Source organism: Peromyscus maniculatus, chromosome 3 (assembly GCF_049852395.1).
Source record: "Peromyscus maniculatus bairdii isolate BWxNUB_F1_BW_parent chromosome 3, HU_Pman_BW_mat_3.1, whole genome shotgun sequence".
NCBI lineage: Eukaryota > Metazoa > Chordata > Mammalia > Rodentia > Cricetidae > Peromyscus > Peromyscus maniculatus.
Window position 1 is genome coordinate 141082233 of NC_134854.1, and position 23030 is coordinate 141105262.

The window sequence follows — 23030 nt, forward strand, 5'->3', positions numbered from 1 at the left end:
ATTTCTGGAGACTGGCTATCTGCATAGTGATCATCTATGATAAGGTTAGACAGGAGAGCAGGCAAGATGATCTGGTCATCTCATTGTAGGTTTTCTTTTTTCTTTTTTTTTTTTGGTTTTTCAAGACAGGGTTTCTCTGCGTAGCTTTGCGCCTTTCCTGGAACTCACTTGGTAGCCCAGGCTGGCCTCGAACTCACAAAGATCCACCTGGCTCTGCCTCCCGAGTGCTGGGATTAAAGGCGTGCGCCACCACCGCCCGGCTCATTGTAGGTTTTCATTCTTTTCTTAAAAAAGCAGAGAAAGTGCAGCTTTGAGGTAAAATGATGAATTTTCTCATGGGATTGGTGGTAAATCACTCACTACAGTGCTACCAAACTGAGGCACCAAGCTAGCCCTTTACATCTTTATACCTTTTTCTCCAACAAATACCTTTCTATCCATTCACAACTTTCTCTCTCCTAGCTGAGATGCTGTGAAATCACGAACCATGTTTTTGGTTGCTGTCTACTCGTGGTGATATCTGTCCATTCTCCTATATAGTTTAAACAAAATTTTCATCGTATCTTCATTCTGGTCCAACTAACACATCAATAGAAACTCTGCTACTGATAATTTTCATGGAGGGCAACCCTTTAAACTTAAAAAAAATCATATAATAAAAAAACCTGTATGTTTTCAGGTTGGGAAGATGGCTCAGTGGAAATGGAATTTGAAGGCTGAGGGGCTTAGCTTTTCAAGTGATCTACACCAACAAGAACAAAACCAAGTCTACACAAGCTCAGAACCTGAGCTGTTTGCTGAAGAATTAAAAAGCTTAGGAAGATGGTAGATTTCAGTCTCTATAGCATATTATCCATGATTCCAGTGCTCATAAAAATCACCAGATACACAAAGAAATGGGGAAATGTGATATATATCCAACACAAAATAAGACTGTCTAGATGTTAGCCTTAACAGACAAATATTTTTAGATAGTTGTTATATGCATGCATGTGCACACACACATGCACGCACACTCAAACACACATAAGAAAATATATCTAGTGAAATAAGTGTATTATATTAAAGAGCGAACAGAGGCATGCCATAGGTATTTGGGGGACTATGTTAAATAATGGCCCCCAATGTGGGGCCTAAAACCTGAGAAAGCTTTAAAAAAAAGATTCTAAAACGAAGCTAAAACAGTATGGTGGGTTTACAGCGGCACGTGGGCTTGAGTGCAGCATGGTGGATTTCCACCACGGTACACAGTGGCATCTCCAAGCCACACAGTGCACTTGTCAGGACAGATTTGGCTTTTGCTAGTCCAGGAAAAAAAGAGGTTTCTGGGCACACTGCTGGATGGAAGCATAGACCCACTCACTGCTTCCCATAGCCGGCAGTGAGCCTGGTTCCCAGAGCTGGCAGTAAACGTATTTCTGCCATGTTGGGAAGCTGAGGTGGGTGGAGCCAGCAGCCAAAGCTGCCATTTCAGTCCTCGTAATGCTGCAGTTTAAAGCAATAGATTCACAGTAAAACAGATTCAGATTGGAACAAGACTTTAAATGTATGTAGGCTTGGAAGAGAGAAGAAAGTGAATATAGACAGTTATATAAAGAAATAGTTTTTTAAAAATAAAGTCTTTAAAGAGACAGTAAATAAAAAATAAAGTCCTTAAAGAGACAGTAAAGGTAGTATAAAAAATAAGCCACTAAAGATGGATATTACACAGAGAATCTGGATTGTGTTGTCCTTGATATTTTTAACTGCAGAAAGACATTTGATTGTAAAGGCTGCTCAGTTAAACCAATATGTATATTTTAAAGTTATCTTGACTTCAAAATTTTGATATAAAAATATGTTGCTTTGGAAAGGAGGCTCTGCTTTTGTTTCCACAGGAAGCAAGGGGCTATGGATTTGTTCCAGGTTTAGATGGATCAGATTTGATCAAGCCAGACCTCCTGAACCTTAACAGATGTTACCTGTCAACAAAGGTTATAGCCAGTCTTCCCAGGACTTGACCATTATCTCAAATTTTCTCAGGATCTTCATAAGATTACCAGCACCCACTATCAGCAGGAAGTAGCCTAGAACACTATGCCCACATTCCCCAAAATAGATTATGGATGTTTGTCTATGTTTAGGTTGTTGGTTACAAATTGTTATTGGTCATAGTCAATTTCTTTCTAAAAAAAGAAAGCGGGTATGATATAAAAATATAAGATTTAGATATGATAGGATAAAAGGGTAGAATATTGAATCTACTTTTAGAGAGCAACAAGTTGCTTACAATATTTTACATTGCTATAGATTTTAGTTTACTGATACAAATTTAAAGTTATTTTTGTTATTCTGTATGTATATTTCTACTCTTGTTTAAGGTTTTATGTTTGTGCAGCTCATTAAAATTATAATGTATAATTAAGAAATACAGATTAATAATTAGACATCTATGATAGTCAAACTTATAGTCATGTTAGTTAAGTTTTCTAGGTATACATAGATATAATTCAATTAGGTAGATAATCTTCAAACACTTCAAAGATTTACAGAATATGGCATTTAAAATGTTTTAAAAACTTAAACTTTCTGGACAATGAGACACATCTGCTCCTGGCAGCACTGATTTACTTCAGAGAGGAGGATGGGCACTGAAGACACTCCATATGGAGTTTATCTTCTTCTTGGCAAAAATAGCCATTTGGGCAAGAAACTGTTCTTGTCTGGACTGCTTGACAAAATGTTGCATTGACTAGACATGTAGGACCCATAGGAAAGTGACCACTGAACTTTGCAAGGCAAAATGGTCCTTCAGATTCCTGTTTCTCAGAAGAAACAGCCAGACATTCTACAGGACACAGAGAGAAGTGACTAAGAGACTCTAGACCTATGGGCTGAAGATGGATGCTCCAACATTGCAGAAGAACTTTGGGTGACTGTCCAGGCAGGCACACAGCTGTCTCTGTCATTCTAGATTTTTGAAAGTTGCTTACAATGCACTTCCTGTTTACTTAGGTAATATTATATCCTTCTGATGTCTTTGGTATAGTTAAAGACTAGATAGTTATAATTATGGTTTTCCTTAGTTATAATAAAAGATAAGTTAGATATAAAACCTTATAGGGCAAATAGAATATTTCCTTGAATTTGACAAATATAAATAGACTAGATATTGTAACTGTAATTCTTGCTTGATAACTGTTTTGTTATATATAATTTTACTATGTTAAAGTTAAAACTTTCCTTTTTAATTAAACAGAAAAGGGGAAATGCTGTGGAATAATGCTTTTGTACACTGGATTAATAAAATACTGATTGGCCAGTACCCAGGCAGGGAGTATAAGTGGGATAAGCAGACAAGGAGAATTCTGGGAAGAGAAAGGCTGAGTCAGGAGATACCAGTGAGCCGCCCAAGGAGCAACATGTAATGGGACACAGGTAAAGCCACAGAACATGTGGCGATACATAGATTAATAGTTATAGGCTAATTTAAGATATAGAGCTATCTAGCAAAAGCCTGAGCCATGGCCATGCAGTTATAATTAATATAAGCCTCTGTGTGTTTACTTGGGGGAACGTGAGTGGGAGAGATTTGTACCAACCACCGGCAGGCCAGGACACAGGTTCCAACTACAGGGAACCAAATTAAAATTCTATAATTAAAAAGCAACTGAACTGAAGACTAAAATAAAAAAAAACTCACTGAATAAGCTCAAGGAAGATAGAGACAGCAGAAGAAGAAAAAAACCAAACAAAAGCAAGTGAACTGGAATGATAAAAGAAACTATCCAAGCTGTGGAACATAGACCAAAAAAGAAGTTGGAAAAAAAATGAACAAATCTTTAAGGAAAAACAGAATAATCGGTGGTGGCTAAACATGTGCACTTGGAGTTCTGAAATAAGAGTGAGGGTGGAGCAGAAAACAGTGTCTAAAGACGTCACAACCCACTTACACAGCAGAGACCCAGAGCTGGCAGGTGAACAGGCACACAAAAGTCTGTTTCAGTTTCTCCTGTAATTTACTTAAGCCATCTGATTGTTTACTGTGAAACAGTAACATGGGGTATGATTATAAAATATGTACACCAACAGGACAGAAGGTTGTAATGAAATTATGCTATCATGAAATTATAAGATTACTCCATTTGCAACTGTACATGTAAGATCTGCTAGTTTCATTGACTATAATATACTTCAGAAAAGCTGGCACATTCTGGATCTTGACTACATCCCAAAGGTCCATGCATTAAAGGTGTGGTCCCGGGGATGGCACTGAGAGGTGGTGGAAGCTTCAGAGGTAGGACCTAGTACAACCGGTCTTTGGGTCACTGGAGTGTTGTTACTTTGAGGGGGATTGTGAGACTCTAGTCTTTCCTCTCTCTCACTTTCTGGTCACAAACTGAGATTTTTGCCCTGCTGCATGCACCTCACTGTTATGGCCCATCCCCCACAGGCCCAAGAGCAACTGCACATAGTTCTTTCCCAGACAGAGAATGCCACTGACTTAACAACAGCAGTTAGTTGCTTGAGTGGTTGGGGTACATGCAGGGAGGGAATTCCTGCAGGGAGTTATGTCTACCAAAGTTGCTTCCGTTCTGACCTTGATTCAGCAACAAACACCTGGAATTTATCTTTGTGTATGCTTTGCAGGGGCAGCTAGTCTGTTTTGAATTTTTTCCAAAGTCCAAAATTATCTGTCTTTGTGACTGAGAATACTGTTACTTTCCTGTATCAGTTATGAAAAAGATTCTAATATTATTAGAATTATACAGCTTAAGCAGAAATCATCTTCCTGACCATCTACAGCAGTATGTGTGCCCAAAGATATAAAGGACACTACCAATGGGCTGTGGAAAGAACCCACAGCTGTTCTTTTCAGGGAGGTAAGTGGTGGCATATGAGAAAGCTATAGACAGAAAACAACTGGTTTCCACAGCCAGTGACCCCACAGACTTTGCCTAGTGGGGCTCCCCAACAGAGAGTTATTCATCGGATGGGTTGACCTGTTAAATACTAGTTGTAACTGGCTGTATACTCCCACAGCCTCTGGTAAAGCCATTACTACCAGCAGCTCTCAGCATTTTCAATGACATAGAATTTTATTTGCCATTGGGAGTCTGTCTGTCTGTTTGTTTTGTTTTGCTATAATCAGCTCTTAATTCCTCCTGTGTACATCTCCAGGACTCTACTGTCCTTTCTTTTTCAATGTCCTTCCTTGTTTGTTCATTGAGATTCATTCCAAGTTCTACATCCTCTAGGAAGGCTTTCTGATCCTCAGTCTCTACTCTTGGATGCATGGCATCACCAAAGCTTACTCATCAAGTACTCCTTACTCCTTACCTAAACAGTTTTTGGAATGTCTTGTTTTTATTCTACATGTCATTTTTTATGAGTCTTTTTTTTTCCTACTACAAAACCTTTGAGAACACACTTAGCACAGATTCATGCCTGCATCTTGGCCAGCAACTTCTCCCATAAGGTAAGGTCTGGAAGCGGCTGACTCACAGGGCTGTACTCTCACTGGCATCCCTCTCTCTGCATAATCTGCAATCAAGATCTTAGTGACATTTAGTACAGATATTTAAAAAAATAGCAGCAACTTCTGCTCACCCATGTAGTTTAGAGTTGCAAGTTTCATAAACCATAAGATTAACCTTTGTTTCTAAAAAACTAGCACCCTAGACCTCACATATCTACAACTACAGGTAACACAATTGCCATGGAGAGCCAGTGCAGTAGAAGAAGTCTGGACTCTGGACTGGTAAGCACAGCATGTGAAATGGTTGTGGCTGAGCAGACAACAGTAGTTTAAACTTTACTTAGGAGGCTTAGCTCTGTGTTGCTTTTCAGTCTGAGATGCTCCATAACCTCTACTCAGGGAGCCCCCTGGGCAAAGCGAACAACCACTGTCCTGCTCTGGTTTACCACCTTGATACAAGCTACAGTCATCTGGGAAGGAAAACCCCAATGGAGACCATGTTTCCATCAGATTACCCACAGGCCAGTCTGTAGTGCAGTTTCATGACTAATGGTGGATGGGGACAGGCCCATGGGGGGTGTGCCACCCCTGGGTAAGTGGTCCTGAGTTGTATAAGAGAGCGAGTTGAGCATGCCATGAGCAGCAAGCCAGGAAGCAGTATTCTCTGTGGCTTCTGCTTCAGTTCCTGCCCCTAGATTCCTGTCTTTAGTTCCTGTTATGACTTCTGTCAGCAATGGAGTGTGACCTGAGAGTTGTAAGTTAAAACAAACCTTTTCCTCCACAAGTTGCTTTTGGTCTTTTTTTTTTTTTTTTTTTTTTTTTTTTTTTTTTTTTTTTTTTTTTTTTTTTTTTGTCACAGCAATAGAAACACTAACCAAGGCATCACCTCCTGCTTTCACCTATTCAGCAAGTTTCCCCACCTGGGCTAGACGTATGTCTAACCATTGAACAGAGATAAGGGAGAATAAAGGGCACAACTCTGTGCTTCCAGGGCCTTTACTGCAGTTGAAGAGACAGGAGACACACGCAAACATCGAAGACAACCAAGAATGATAGCCTTAATTCTTTAAAGATGGTGTGGTAAGGCAGAAAGGGCAGCTGGGAGACCAGGTCTAGCCCCGACTCTGCTGCTAGTTAATTAAGTCCCTCCCCCCCCCACCCACTCTACACACATACAGAAATGGGAGAACCACTAGGCAACATCCTGGGGCTTTATGAATTTAAGATGCTCTCAAGCAGCAAGAATGCACTCAGGTGCTCAGCATAGAGCAGATAGGAAGGGCTTTTTTTATCAAAGGACAGTCTGGTTCCCTGCCTCTGGCCATGTGGCCACCTAAGTCACAGGCTGATGTACAGACCCGAGACATACAATCTCAGCCAACACGCCCAGACTTCGCAGATTCATAGACTGAACAGGAAGAGAAAGAAGAACCCTATATACTCTACAGTATAGAGGCTGCTTCCCCAAGAACAGGCTGCTTGGGGTTTGCTGCAGCCAAGAGGTACCCAAAGCTCCTGAGCTCAGAGCCTCTGCATGGGGAGAGAGGGAGTGTCCATGTGGCTGATATCCCGGAGGGCAACAAGTCTCCCCATACCCAGTTCTGAGAGCTTGGCCTCATACCCTGGCAGAAACCTTTTTCTAGATGGCAGGTATCAATCAGGTCTCCGTGTGCAACTGAGGATGCCCCGTGGGTGTGAAAAGAGGAAATGGCTGGGGACTGAGATTTCAGAATATCCAGTGATGCTTTCTTGACATTCTTTGGGGAAAATACAGAGAGCAGAATTAATGTCATGAGCTAAGGCAGTCTAGGGGTTAGCCTTCTATGGCCCAGGTTCCTCTGGTGTAAAAGTGTTCATTCCTATCTTGGCACTCAAGACGCACACAGCCTGAGGGGCGCTGTCTCTATGCGGGCTGTCCTCCTTTGACTGTGCGATTACTGGAAATATTCTCCGGGTTTCTACAGAAGCTGGACCTCATGTGTTCGGTGCATTTGCACCAGAAACCCAACTTTAAATCAGAGCTTTGTCTATAAGACAACTTTCCACTCATAGAAAGCAGGTTCCTTCGCAAAGTGCTCCTGGCAGTTCAGCAGAGGGAAGAGGACAGTTATGAAAAGAACGCTGTCCACAGGAACGGGCTTCACTTACTTGGGACTCCAGACACCAGCCGCAGGGGACGAAGCACGCGAAAAGCCCTCAGCGCCTTCACATCGAATCCAGCTCCTTTCCCTCCGAGAGCATTGGCCCCATCAGCTTTGGTTGCTTGTTCTAAAATTGCACTAAAAAGCCTGGAAGAGAGGGGAGAGAGGAGCCATCAGGACCCCAGCTGGTTGCTCAGCTGGGCTCCAATCCAAGAACACAGCCTAGACTGCTGGAGTCTCGCAGGTGTGGCCACTGGAGGCCCGTGAAAAGCTACAAGTTGATATTCCCTCAGTGGGTGTATCACACACATGGGGAGGGGACACTTTCCACGGAGAGTGCTGAGTGAGGTGAGGGGCAGCTTCTTGCTGTCAGTGTGTTGGTGTACTTGGTCTGGGCGAGCGAGTGAGGGTCCTGGCACCGCTGCCCAGGCACAGGGACAAAGCAGGGAAGTCCCCCCCCCCTCTCTCTCGGGTGCTGTCATCACTGCTGTGGAATCCAGCTTCCCTGCCATGAGCGGCAGGAGCCACGAGCTCCCGGCCTACGCCTCCATCCTGATGACTGTCTCAGTGTGATTTATTCCAGGGAACAAACAACCTTAGAAATCCACCTCACTTGTGCGGGACACCGCCACCCAGGAGCCACATGTTGAACAAATGGATGAAGTGGGAGAGCTTCAAGCTGGACCCACCAACATGTGAAAGCACGACACTGAAATGCACAGATTTCTGCTCCAACAATGTGTCTGTGATTGTGCATCTCCAACAAACACAGCACCTACTGTGTGCAGGTACTGTGCTAGATACTTAGGCTGGAGCAGAAGAGACGTATTCTGACCCTTGAGTTCCCATCTCTAGGGGCAGTCAGGATCTGAGCTGTCAGTCACTAGACCTCACAGAGTGTGATACTTGGAAAGAGGAGGGGTCTGCAGTGACAAGGGGGAAGAGAGCAGCCTTTGAATAGGAGGTAGCTCAGAAAGGAACTCTGCTCTGGTGATACTTTAGAAGAGGCACAGAGAGAGTGTGTGGCCTCTGCAGCTGTCTGGGGACCACTCTAGGCAGAGAAGTAGTTGGGACAGTGATCCTGGGAGATGCAACGTGAGATGTTAGGGGCCAACACTGTTGGTACAACTAAAGCAGATAAGATTGGGGGAAGATGAAATTGGATAGGAAGGAGGGGCCCCGCGGGAACCTTGGGCAGAAAATGGACGCAGTCTGAGTGAAGTCTAACCAAGACCAATGGTGCCAGCCGTGGGCAGGGACAGAGCAGGCTACCACAGTGGCCCAGGGAGAAAGGCTGGGGCTCAGGCCAGGTAGTAATTTGGGAGATTGTGAGCATCAGATACTGGATTTATTTTTAAGACAGAGCTAGCAGGATCGGCTGTTGGACTAGCTGGTAAGTGTGAAGTAACAGGATTGAGATGGGACTCCAACAGCCTGGGCTGGAGCAGTAAGAAGGATGGGATGCGGTGGTACAAGCATCCACATTCTACTGCCACCGTCTCCAAGTCTGGGCTGACTGTTGGATGTCTGATGGTTTTTCTGAGCTGGTGTCAATATGTCCGGAGGTCAGAAGAAGGTCTAGAATAGACAAAACTGTTTTCTGTACAGGGCATATTTAGAGTTGGACAATATGAGGTCTGTTTGGAAGCTGGATGGGAGAGGAATGGGTCGCAGGGTCCTTCCATACTATGGAGGTAATCAGAACAAATCAAAGAAGGAGACCAACGAGGAGTGGATTGTGGGCAGGAGACATGACGCTCCATGGAGACTATAAAGAGAGATGGCCACCGTCAACTGTCCAGAGCTGAAGACACATATGGGAAACTAACCACTTCATTTAGCACAGCCAAGGCCGCTGAGACCTAGAGAACATCTGATTTGGGAATAAGGGGGGAAGACCTAGTAGAGAGGCCCAGAAAAGAGTGGCAAAAGCTGGAGCCAGTGAGAACAGCAAGCCCTGCCTGAAAGAAACGCAGGCAAGCCGAAACGTGAGCCAAGCGAGCAACCTCTCCAGTAGCCATGCTAATAAAGTAAAGGAAGGTGAAATTAACTATGGAGACACATTTTATCCAGACCAACACCACCAAAATACAGCATTTCAACGTGAAGGAAGAACAATGAGATATTTTCATCCTTTGTGTTATATTCAATTTTTGAAACATGTACAGTGCCCCTCAGTTTTGGCTACTGCATTTGACTAAAGGTTAGTGTATAGAAACTCTTTAAAACTTCCTGCAAATATGAGCAGAGAAAAACAAAGTGGGTGTGGCATAGGAGTTCTGGGTAAGATGGGAGTCTTCTTATGAAAAAGCTGGTGATGCAGAATGCAGAGGACTCACATCCTTCAGAAGGCAGGAAGAGGGGTTCTGTGGCACCCTGAGGATGCTGGATTTATACAGGGCAAAGTTCAGTTGAACAAAAGCTAACACACCTTCTGGTGGAGAGGAAGGAGAAGCCCAGCTGGGTGCTCACTTTTCTCTCAGAGACCTAGAGAGGTACATTATAAGGTCATAGGTGTGGAATAGAGACACAGGAAAGCCTCTTCTGTTTGCATTTTTCCTTGGGGAAAGTCTTTCCCAGGGTACCGGATGGAAATCTGAAGGGAGGGGCATTCTGGAAGAGTTTGAAGAGGGTAGTGAAGCTACAGAAGAGTCACCCAGGTGGCGCTCAACGTTCGTGGTACGAATTCATGAAAAAAGCTGCTTGCCTGCGGTCTTGTGGGCCCCAGCTCAGGCCTGTTGTGGTGGAGCACACTGGTAGGATTTACTGAAGGAAGCAGAGGCAGGAGGATACCACATTTGAGGCCGGCCTAGGAGGTTTGCTAAGGAAAAGCTTCGGCCTGGGACCCAGTGACAAACGGTGGTGGGACCATGGAGGCAGCAGCTGCTGCTCCAAGTTGCAGGCTGCTTCTCATCATGTTGGTGACTGCGGTGATGCTACTACCTGGGACAAAGGGTTTACTGCTGCTTGTTCAGGGAAGAATTGCCAGGACCATCATGTTACAAGAAAACGTCGGCAAAGGTCAGTTTGGAAAAGTTTGGCAAGACAAATGGTGGGGAGAAATTGTTGTGAAGATATTCTCTTCCAGGGAAAAACATTCATGGTTTTGAGACAGCCATTTATCAGACTGTGATTGCTCCAAACCACAGAGGAGGCACAGAAAAAAAAAAAGTCTGCAGGGAACCATGACCACACCTAACAGCAACTTTGAAATCTTCAAAAGGATGACGGGACCCCACAAAGATGATTCCACATGGACTATGATAAAGCCATTAAGCCGATTAACACCATGGAAAAATCGACTTTGGACTACAAACTGGTCAGGACAATTTCGAGAGGACTAGCTGAGGTGATCCAGCCTGACAGACTACTGGAACAAGGACTTGTGACAAGCCCTGCACTTTCCCTTTATGCAGAGACTGGACAAATGATACAGGACTTGACAACCCAAAAATTTTCTTTTCAAGATTCCCTAAAGATATCTTCACCCCTAGAAAGTAAAAAGAAAAAGAGGATATAGATATAAGATAGATCATCGAATCTACTCTGAGAAAAAAGATAAAGAAATAATAGGATAAATAGGTAGATCACTGAATCTACACTGAAGAAAAGGGGAAGATATAAAAATGACAAAAGGTAGACTACTGAATCCATTATGAAAAGAAAAAAGAGAGAATATGGATATGATAAGATAAAAAGGGAGATTATGGATCTACTTTTAAAAAGGAACTACTTGTTTTAAATAAGATAAGTAATGAAAATTTTTTGGTCTGAGTTTTTATCAGATGTTACTGGACTGGACATTATTAATATATATAGTGATTTTTTTGTCTGAATCTGTCAAATGTTAGTAGACTAGACATCATTAATGTAATCTTGACTGTGTATATTATATATACTTACTGGATATAATTTTTCCTGTATTAGTTATAAGCTTTTTTAATTTTAGACAAAAAAGGAGAAATGTGGTGGTATTGTGTTCCCCAAAATATTGTGCACCCTAATAAACTTACTTGGGGTCAGAGATAGAACAGCCACTAGATACAAAGGCTGGAAAATGGTGGCACTCACACCTTTAATCCTAGCACTCCAGAGGTAGAAATCCCTCTGGATCTCTGTGAGTTCAAGGCCACATTGAAAACGGCCAGGCATGGTGACTCGCGCCTTTAGAAAGCAGAAAGGTATATAAGGCGTGAGGACCAGAAACTAGAAGCATTTGGCTGGTTAAGCATTCAGGCTTTCGAGCAGCAGTTCAGCTGAGACCCATTCTGGATGAGGACTCAGAGGCTTCCAGTCTGAGGAAACAAGACCAGCTGAGAAGTTGGGCCAGGTGAGGTTAGCTGTGGCTTGTTCTGTCTCTCTGATTTTCCAGCATTCAGCCCAATAACTGGCCTCAGGTTTGATTTTATTAATAAGACCTTCTAAGATCCCTGCTACACCCAGGGAAGTGAAGAAGGGATGGAGTGGGAGTGGGGACATGAGGAAGGACCTCTGGGTATCACCAAAGGCCAATTTGACACTGGTGATCATGAGAGGGAAGCAGAGTGTCTTCAGCTTTATGGATTTCTGTGTTCAGGTACCAAAATTTCCATGTGCTGGATGGGATCTGGGTAAGTGCTTTTCTCCTGACGAACAAGTCAAGCAAAGACAGGAGCGTGAAAGCCAAGGGTCCATGCTAGTGTGGCTGCAATGATGGAGAGTGGCCCTAAATTGATTGGCAGGTGAAAAGGACAGGCGTGGAGAAGGAAGGGGCCCATACAGAAGGCCGCAGGGTGAAAGAACTATGGGAGTCATGGCATTTGAGGGAGGGAGCTGGAGAGAGATGGAGAGGCTGGGAGCGGCATGCGATGCGACACTTTAACACTTTAAAGTTAAAACATGTTTAACTTTAACATTTTATTAGTTATGACAGAGAAACTAGTTACAGACAGAGGAGGGGCAGTTGAGATAGGACGGGGGTCAGGATCCCTGCGGAAAACAGTTGAGGAGGGAGAGGCAGTGAGGCAAGTGAGGATTAAGAAGAACCAGAGTGGCCTGCGCCTTCTTGGACAAGGAAGGGGGACTCGCAGGTGAGCAGAGGGTGGTGACAAGGAGAGGGTGCAGAGTCTGATGACACATATGACAAAGGTAAGGTAATGAGGCATAATCTGAAGTAGAGACACCAACTCCCTCCCACGCCCCCAGTAGAGGGAAGCCTCTGCCCCCGAGGGACTGGGGGGGCAGTGCACTGGGGAGAGCCAGGTAGGGAAGGGGGCAATCAGACACTAAGCTGAGGGTTCAGGGCATGGGTAGGCCACCTGCTTGCAAATGAAGTTTAACCGAAATGCACTTCGATACTCTCATTGACACACTGTCAGGCTCTTGGTACAGACAGGCCTGAGCAGTGAGGGCAGACGCTGTATAGCTCTCAGGCTGACTGTTACCATCTGGCCCTTTCTAGGCAATGTCTGCAGACCCCTGGGACAGGTGGGTGTGTGGGTGGTCTCAGCAGGACAGGAGTGAAAAGAATGGCTTAGTCAGAGGATACCTGATTAGGGATGGCTCATAATTCTAGGTATTTGATATCAATGGAGAGAAATAGGGAGAAAAGACTGAGCAAGTCCTTCATACCTAGAAAGGCTATAACTGTCAGCAATCACTGTCAGCAAAGTGTGCTGAGTGATGTGGCCACATTCCCAAGTCCGAGGTTATGGAAGAAGCCCTGTATTAGATAGTCCACTATCACAACCAGCCAAGTGATGGCCAGGGCAACTTTAGATCTCAAGCACCAGCTCCCTTAAGTGACTCATGTACCAGGGAACCAGTCGGGGAAGCAAGGCCCAGGCGTAGCTGGAGGCTTAGCTTTGCAGGAGCTCAAGGCCAGCCAGGGCCAGGGCCAGAGGGGTCGTGGTCTGGGTAAAGAGTTTTCAAAGTCTCTCCCATGGAAATCCTCAGGGGCAGGACAGCTCTGACAGCAAGGCCATGGCTGATGCCCGAGGCTCTGAGCTATACACTTCTTGGGGTGCCTTGGGATAAAACTTTATAAGGGTTCTGGCTAAAAGAAGCTTTATGTAACATTTACAAAATGCCAACTCATATAGCCCCCAAAAGGAAAAAGAAGTTTGGCAGCCTTGGGCAGATCAGATCTAGAGTCTTCCAGCTCCTTCCCTCTGCTGGGCAATCTGAGAGAGAGTGAGTGAATGTGTGTGTGTGTGTGTGTGTGTGTGTGTGTGTGTGTGTGTGTGTGTGTGTGTGTTGCACTCATATGCCCTGAGTCTCCATGTGTTGCACTCACATGCCCTGAGTCTCCGTGTGTTGCACTCATGTGCCCTGAGACTTTGTGTGTTGCACTCACATGCCTGAGTCTTGGACAAAAGCTCCAGGATGAGGAGAGTGGGTCCACAAGGGAAAGTTCTTTCCACTGAAATCTAGATCCCTGAATCCCAAACAATCAGATGCCAGTTTGCAAGTTGGTCAAACAACATTCCAGATCTAAGCTCGATTTTGTTCACAATGTGTATGGAAGAAAGCAACAGACTTACTGGAGTAAGAGATGTTCACAAAACAGTGTTCTAAGAAGGGAGCAGATGTCTAAGACTTTCTTCTCCTTAGCCCCACCCCCTCCAGCTTAGAACACTTTAGTAAGGGTCTGCTTTGAATGTAGGAGGGGTAGAAAACTCAAACATGTTGTAGGAGGTGTTCTTGGCTAGGGGCACCCACTGTATATAACCTGGACTAAAAGCTGTGTCCCTGATTCCTCAGGGCTTGGTTCCAATGTCCTGCTTGGCTGGAAGCATGACAAGCCCGGCATTAGAGATTTTAAGAGATGAAGATAACAAGATTCCAGAGAGCCCTGAGAATCAGATACAGAGCCACCATCTTGCCAGGGTGTGGGGATACAGCAGAAGGCTTTGTGGCTGGCCAATGTCCTGCTTGGCTGGAAGTATGACAAGCCCGGCATTAGAGATTTTAAGAGATGAAGATAACAAGATTCCAGAGAGCCCTGAGAATCAGATACAGAGCCACCATCTTGCCAGGGTGTGGGGATACAGCAGAAGGCTTTGTGGCTGGCTAGAATATCTTGAGTGGGGATCTACCGAGGAGTCCTTATTTCTTGGGTTGTTTAGGAGCAAGTGGCACACAGAGAGGGTTCTGAAGTCCCTTCTATATTCACTCAGCACCCCTTCTTCCCATCATACCAAAGAGACCACTCCACTTTGGGAAGGAAACACCTCTTATCTCAGGCCACCAGGATGGCAATCAGACACATGAAGGGCACTTGGCTGTAGTCAGAGTCCCCTCTGATTTGTAGGAGGTCTTAAGGAACCTCCCCAGAAGTAGCTTCAGAGGAAGATACAGGAGGAATGATTTCTCAAGATAGAGAGGCAAAGGAGAATCCATTTACTACTATAAAGGGGCTGAAAGGAGGCATGGCTAGAGAGAATTCATAACACATCCTCTGAGGGCAAGGAATGTTTTTCTAGTTAGAAAGATAATCTAGGATTTAAACTTGATGTAAAACTCATAGGCTAACATCCCTGGTAAAGGAAATATAGCTGCTAAATATGGCTTCATGTGACATCATTAAAGGGTACCCCAAAGTAGTAGATTACATAGTAGACCGCAAGCTGAGTGAGTGTTATTCGAAAGACTCCCAAGTCTGGATACTTCACATCTCAGCCCAGACCCCAGGAAGGGATAGACTATGGGCTGACTCCTTGAGAAGTTGGCTGAGTTATAGCAATAAGGAGCCAAGAAGGTACTAATAGACAAGCGTTGGCCAGTGATGCACTATCTCCTGTGGCCTGGCCAGGAAAGTGCTGAATCCCACCTCTAAGGCTCCTGGTTGGGGTCCCTCACTAGTCTGGTTTCCAATGGGCCGAGCACATCCAATGACACTCGGCACCTTCAATAAGCACGAGAAGAAACGTAGTGTCTGCCTAAGGCAAGCGGTCCCTGCAGGTCACAGCGCTTCCACTGTGCCCAGAAGCATTGGCTCCTTTCTACTTGTGTCATGGGCTCCCAGGACACTTAGACCTTGAGAAAGATGCCAAATTTCCGAAAGGTGTAGAGGGTTGGGAGCAACTCACCATTGGGATCGCTGCTAAGGCATGCTTGGCTCACTCACGCCTTAGTTTACTCTGGCAGGAGTCAAAGCAACGAAAGCCCTTACACAAGTGTGTCCTTCCCCAATCTTTGAACCAGATCTAGACCTGGCTGATAACTGATGACCTCAGTGTTCCTTGTCTCACACAATGATCATGTGTCCAAGTGTATCATTCACTGACCAAATCATGTGACATAAGACAGAAAAAAAAGTCTCAACCTTTAGGAGCTGTCTGGATGGCCAAGGAGAAGGACATCACCATGAAGACCTTCTTTGTTCCTGTGTTATTTTCTGCAATTAGGTGCTCCTCAAACTAATGAGCAACGGGTGCTCTGGGGAAGCCACTAAGGCCTAGGTCTCCACAAGGATAGCACAAAGGAGTCACCAAAAATAAGCTCCGGGGATAAGAGCCTCCTGACATCCTGCACTTGGCACTGGAGCCTGCCAGACTCAGGAAAGATAATTGGCAGAGTGGCCATCCCGAAAGTGACTGCCAGGCTTCCAATGATGCCAGCTGAGAGGGGCTGGCGTGTGGTTGGTGGAAGCTGCTGCAAAGGTAGCTCCATTTTCAAAACACCCAGGAAGAGCTGGAATTCCATCACTGTCTTAATACTGTACGCCTCGCCCATATACGTGGGCCTGTTAGGAACAGGGATTTTATGGAGAATCTTTGTGGGGGGTTGCTAACTTCTCTTTATGTTTTCAGGTATCTGGACAAGGCAATACTTTACTGCTGGTCAAGAGGGTGAGCTCTGAGAAGCAAAACACAGAGAGACAGGAGGGGCCCTGGGTGTTCATTCCCATGTAGGTGCTGAGTGTATCTTGCCCCACTGTCTGGAGTCTGACCTCAGCGAGAGTGGGAGCTGTCTTAAAAGAAGGGATGAACAGGAAATGAACTGGGGAGGGAGAAAGTCATTTTAATCAAGAATCAAGCAGGGCTTTTGTGTGAACAAAGGTTGTATGGGTGTGTGTGTGGAATGAAAACATTTGTATAAAACTTTTACAAGTTGGGGAAGATAAAAAAAAATCTGAATTCCTTATCATAAAACACAAGTAATATAGTATCTGATAGAAAGGATTTAGAGTAAATGTTTCTTACAAATCCCTCCTCTCATTTTTGAACATTCTTTTTCTTCACAGTAATTGAGATGGCACTACTTTTCTAGACTATCTTGTAGCAAGAAACTGCACTAGGCGGGGATACCTGTTTAGTAATGGTTGACTCAGCACGCCTGAGTTTGGCCTCTAGTACAAGGAATTCATTATTCCATCGATTTCATTAGCATGGGTTAACATGAGACTGCCTCCCGGGGGGGCGGGGGGGGGGGGCGGTCCCTCGGCCAGGAGATTGGAACCAGTCTCCACCCATGCCAGAAATTTACTCTCTTGACCAGGATGAGTTTTCTCTAACAGGCCTTCATTGCTACTTTTACATTCTGCCTCCCTAAAGTTTGAGGTAACCGTGGAGTCATCAAGGAACCAGTTAGAGATTGGAGCTCCCCAAACACTTTCAGAATCATTGGCTTCCGGCAAGGGTAGAGCTGGCAGGAGTCCCTAGGACATTTCTGGCTTTTAGTCAAGAAAGAGACTGGTCACTGTTCTCTGGAGAATTCCTAACTTCTGGAAAAAGAGATCATGGCTTCCAGTTTTTTAAACTCAAAAGTTATGTGAACTTCTATTTGTCTTTATAGTTTTATAATTTTAATTTTTGAGAATTTCATACATATAAACAATGGAATACCCTTCCAGCTCCCCCATATTCCCCCAACACATCTCCCTCCCAACTTTGTTTTTTATACACCAGAGTCCAGTCAGTACTGCCCACATGTGTAGGAGCGTGGGTCCACCCACTTAAACATGGAAAACTTACCAATGCTCACACTCTTAAAAAAGAATAATCTCCTTCTCCCAGCAGCTATTAACTGCTGACAGTTCCTCGGTGAGGCAGGGGGCCTGTGGACCATCTGCCCGGTAACTGCCCGTTCTTGTGCAGGTGAGGACAGCTGCGTGAGTTCGTCATGCTACAGCCCTGTCACGTCCACAAGAGGGTAGGTCACAGCACTCCTTCTTCTCTGACTCTCAAATTCACTCTTCCTCCCTTCTACAATGTTCCTTAAGCTGTGGTGGTGGTGGTGGTGGTGGTGGTGGTGGTGGTGGTGGTGGTAGTAGTGGGGTGGTGGTGGAGGTGGTGGAGGTGGTGGAGGTGGTAGGGTGGTGGTGGATGTAGTGGAGGTGGTGGAGGTGGTAGGGTGATGGGGTGGTGGTGGAGGTGGTGGTGGGATGGTCATGATGGTGGGGTGGTCATGGTGGTGGGGTGGTCATGGTAGTGAGGGTGGTCATGATGGTGGGGTGGTCATGATGGTGGGGTGGTCATGATGGTGGGGTGGTCATGGTGGTGAGGGTGGTCATGGTGGTGGGGTGGTCATGGCGGTGAGGGTGGTCATGATGATGGGGTGGTCATGGTGGTGAGGGTGGTCATGATGGTGGGGTGGTCATGGTGGTGGAGGTGGTGGAGGTGGTGGTGGTTATGGGGTTGTTCTAGATACCTTGTTTAGGGCTGAGCTCTATGTTTCTTATTCTCAGTGGCTTCCAATTTCTACTTAGATTCCCAACACACTATTGCAAAGTAGCCTGATTGGGGAAGGGAGTATCTGGTCTTGGTGTGGTTATCTATCACCTCTGCCTCTCAGACTCCACTGTTTTCTTTGCACCCAATTATCTCGACTAGTCCGGTTTTCTGGAGCCACAGCACAAAGCCCGCCATGTAGGTGAGGAGGGGGATGGGCGGTATGCATGTATGTGCTGTGGACCACAGTCTGGCAGCAGAGTGCATGTCCTCAACATGTCCCAAACTCATAGACTGCATGTACTACAGGCTAAGTAATGGCTCAGGGATATGGCAGAGAAGTGGTCAGATGTGGGCTGAAAAGTGAGTACGAGCCTGTAAACATAAAGGTCCTCACCCGCAAACAGAATACTGATTCCAGTAAGAACACTCAGAGTCATGTATGTGTGTGTGCACATATGCATGCTCATGTGTATAAATCCACACTTCTCTGCGTTCACGTGTACACACATGGGTGTCTGTATGTGCATGCATATGCACACATATGCTGACATGGGAAGGGTGATAAGTTTGTAATTTCTCTCTTGGGAGACAGTCTGAATTCAAAATGATTTTTAACAGATCCTTTCATGGTGCCTGAAGACAAGTTCAGTTAGATCAAATCAGAGGTAGGAAGACAGAGGGAAAGAGGCATGGGTGGGGAAGGGTAAGAAAAGGAACAAAACTGCACTTACCCTACAACCACAATTATAAAATCTAGTAAATTCCAACCATTGCGGAGGTAAGCGTTGGGGTGAAAGAGAAGTCCATAGGCAATGACTTTTAAAAATGCTTCCACGGTAAAAATTATGAGAAAGAGATATTCCACTCGTTCCTAGGAAACAAAAACAGAAAAGAGAGAAAAGCCATTAAGTTCAGGGATTTGGGAAGTGCGGACACGCAGAGTTCACAGGAGCCCTCACACTCAGCACAAGGCTTCGGCCTGCCATCGACTGTGTGCTCAGTGTGGTCCCAACAAAGCATGTGACCTGTACCCTCACAGTCCACGTATCATCACCTGTAAAAGTACACTGTGCTGTTCGCTCGGCGATGAAATGGCCTAGTGATATGCTTCCCAGAATGCAATGCTGCGGCCAGCAATGGTGAGCACAGGTGGTAGAGGGCTGGACATGCAGCCTACAAGCTAAAACTCCATAGCCCGCTCCAATACCAGAGCTCCAGTTCATGGAGAGGAAAGAATTGGGTTGTTCTTGTTTTCAAACACCACCATTGCTAAAATGTAAATTAAGGCAATACAAAAATTCACACTCTTCCTTCCACCCCCAAAGTCTCTTTTAACCAAACAACAGTTTGTTGTGCCTTCTAAAGTGAGAACTCATATAGGCTTGATCGCCAGGGCAATAATCCAGGATAGCTGGGGCTGCTGAGAAGCAGGTGAGCAGCGGAACCCTGGCAATACTGTACCAGGACTCCGTTAACAAGCCCCAAGGGCAGCAGGCTGGGTTTGGTGAGGGGACTAGCTGACATCCAAAATAAATACAAAACACTACCCCACAGAAAATGAGGGTGTCAACAGTAGCCCAAACGGAGGCAATATGTGGATCCAGACATTTGAGATATCTCTTGTGGGAAGATAGCTCTCTATCTAAAGACACACGCTAGGTGAGCAGAAGAAACCAACCTACGATGAGTTGAGCAGGTACTAGGTGGTGAATATGAAAGACTGCTTTTTTTTCTCAAAGGCAGAACTGCCTTCTCTCCTCTATTACCTAGAAAGAAGATTGGAGCTTAGCATGCAACTCTTATCCTAACCACACTCAACTGACCCGGCTCCTGGTGCTCACATGTTTTCCTCCTTAACCACTGTTTCCCTCTCAATACCCTAGGAGACTTCTTGGGTGCCTTCATGCTCCACTGCTCATCTTTGCAGGAGCCTTAGGCTGCCTTTTCCTGGAGCTATAAAACACCAGGGACAGTCTATCCCAGGTCACAAAACAGGCCAGGTCAGGTCACAGCCCCCAGGAGGCATTCAGCTCAGGATCCTATTACCCATTCCCTGCTCCTCTACCAGGTTAAGGAGAGTTCACTGAAGACCTCTGGGCCCACACATATACAAGCTACATCCCAGAGAGGACCACTGCCCATGAAGGCCTGACACCTCCCATGATGGCCTTCTGTGGGGGTGGGGGTAATCTGAGCCAGGGGCTCTGGGGGCCCAGTGGGAAACTAGGCCAGAACAGATGGCCGATGCTTCTCGTTACTTTTCCCATCCCTAGACATTTAGAGAGCACCACGCTCACCGTGAGTAATCCTGGGCAAAACAATTTGAGGCTTTGATGCTAAAAACAACAGATTCTAGGCCCCACTCAGACCTGCTAGAGTAGGGCACCTGGCTACAGTACCTAGGAATGTGTGATCTACACAATTCCAGGGGTGCAGGAGATACCTCAAAGTCTAAGAACTACCAGGCCACGTGCTGCTGTAGCCCTCAAGCAGGCAGTGCCAATGAGGAGGGAGTGGATGGGTCAGGCGGGTTTAGTCAGCCCCTCAGGTCCCTTACTTCCTACTTGTTTTAGCACCAGATGCGCAGGTGTGACCGCCTTGCTCTAGTGAGCAGGACCAATCTGCCCTGCATGGTAGTGTCAACATCCTCATATCAGATGGTGCTGGGTTAGAACAGAGCCCTGCAGACCGAAGGGAAAAGCAGGCTACAGAAGGCGCCACACTACGATAGCTGTCAGTCACTCAGTCCAACTCCACACTCGACCCCAGGGGTGTCCAGAGCTTGCTTTGCAGCACCAGACGACAAGTCCATTCCTATTCACACTCCCCCAAACCTCTACAAATCCATTCCCATCCGTACTCCCGCAACTCTCCACAGAGTCTCACTCAGTTGGAGGTGTGAGGAGAAGAAAACTAAAGGGAACAAATACAAGTTGGGTGGGCTCCACTAGGTTCCATGAGTTCTCACATGCTCATAAATAATCTCACTGGCCCACCCACATATCCAGCTACTACGTATGTATGTACCTTTCTACCCATCCATCCGTTCCATTCACCATGTATGCATGGACCCATCTACCCATTCATTATCCATCCATACACATATCCAGACATTTATCTATGCCTATGTTCATGCTTCCGTCCACTCTCCCATTTACCTATCCACCTCACTCAGTCATTCATGACCACTATGATACAATCAGATGAATGCCAGAAACTGATCCTGGAGCTTCCTCTTAGCTGTCTATACAGTAAGCTTTCTGGAAGAGACAGCACCAGGTTCAGACTTTACCCCTCCTCAGGGAGAACTGCTGCAATGTCCCAAAGACTCCTAGGGCCCTATATTCTGGGAATCCTGAATTCCTAGATGGGTTTCATCAACAGCTGGAACGCTTGATCCAGACTGCCTGGCACCAAGAAGTCTGTTTGTTCCCACACGCACAGGCCTCTTTCCTGGCATGAGAAGAGAACATCCTGGGGAGGTGGGCCCTCCACTGAGGTGCAGATGCACATCCCAGGTTTGCACATCCCAGGTGTGACATACTGCTCTGCTCTGGGTAACGGGAGGATGGGAGATCTGCCTTCTCTTACTGAGCACTGGCCTAGGGAGGCTGTCCCAGAAGAGCCTGTTCTTTGTTCCAAGCCATTTGACTGAATCAAAGCTTCACGAAGATGGTCACAAACTTGTTTGTGTGTGCTGTTGCATGCTGGAGATCCTGGCTCTGAGAGGGTCACAAACATGTTTGTGTGTGCTGTTGCATGCCGGAGATCCTGGCTCTGAGAGGGTCACAAACATGTTTGTGTGTGCTGTTGCATGCCGGAGATCCTGGCTCTGAGAGGGTCACAAACATGTTTGTGTGGAGACCCTTTCGGGTGGGGGCAAGGCTCTGAAACCGACCTCAGGGTCTGCTATGAAGGAGCAGGAGCTGCCTCTGCCCTGCAGCGGTGAGCGGTGCTGCAGGCAGGCACATTGGTTGGGGAAGAAGGAAGTCTGGGTCTGAGTAGACTCTGTAAGGGCGGAGAAGGTGAGGGAAGTGGGAACAGAGTGTGGCCTGGAGGCCGGACATTCCAGGAGAGAAGCTGAAGAGGAAGGCAGAGCCAAGGGGAAATTCAAACAGCTATAACACAGTGTGGTGGGAACAGACCCACAGGGCGGCAAGAACAGGAGAGTTAGGGTGTTTGCGGGCTCCTTGGCCTGGGGTGCCTGCTGCGGGGCCAACCTGCAGAACGCCCTGGTGACTGTCCACTGATGTGAGCGCGCCAGAGCGAAGGAGGAATCCATGCAGAAGCTACAGACTGGACAGAGATAATGGAATATTTTCTCTGAGTCTGTCAAATGCAAATGGACTAGACATTGTTTAGGTATTTATTGCTTGTATATAGTTACTGTACTTATAGTATATAGTTTTCCTTATATTAGTTATAACTTTTTTCCTTTTTTCTTTTTACCAGAATAGAAAGGGGAAATAAGGTGATAATTTATTTGTGCAGAAATGTGATTTTATTTGTATGTTAATAAATAAAGTTGCCTGGAGATCAAAGGTCAAAGCGAGCCATAAGCAGAGTTAGGCAGTGGTAGCACACACCCTTAACCCAATCACATGGGCAGGCAGAGTCTCAGTGTGGTCAAGGACACAGCCAAGCATGGTGACATGAGCCTTCAATCCCAGTACCAACCATAGAGACCTGGAGATCTGTATAGACAGGCAGTGACGAGGAAGTCATGTGGTTGGGTTTAGAGCCAATGAGGAGGCAGAACAGAAAGGCAATAAAAAG

General features: G+C 45.9%; 1 protein-coding gene across 45 annotated transcripts in view; it reads right to left on the minus strand.

Annotated features, from left to right (window-relative positions):
* The window catches only part of Cacna1c (calcium voltage-gated channel subunit alpha1 C), a 658960-nt gene that overhangs the window by 181870 nt on the left and 454060 nt on the right, over positions 1-23030 (minus strand). For all 45 annotated transcript variants that reach the window (XM_076567723.1, XM_076567725.1, XM_076567727.1 and 42 more), the window contains exons 4-5: positions 18986-19125; positions 7607-7746 (exon numbers count right to left, since the gene is read on the minus strand). In XM_076567723.1, coding sequence (XP_076423838.1) covers positions 7607-7746; positions 18986-19125 — 280 coding nt within the window. The remainder of the gene's footprint in view (positions 1-7606; positions 7747-18985; positions 19126-23030) is intronic.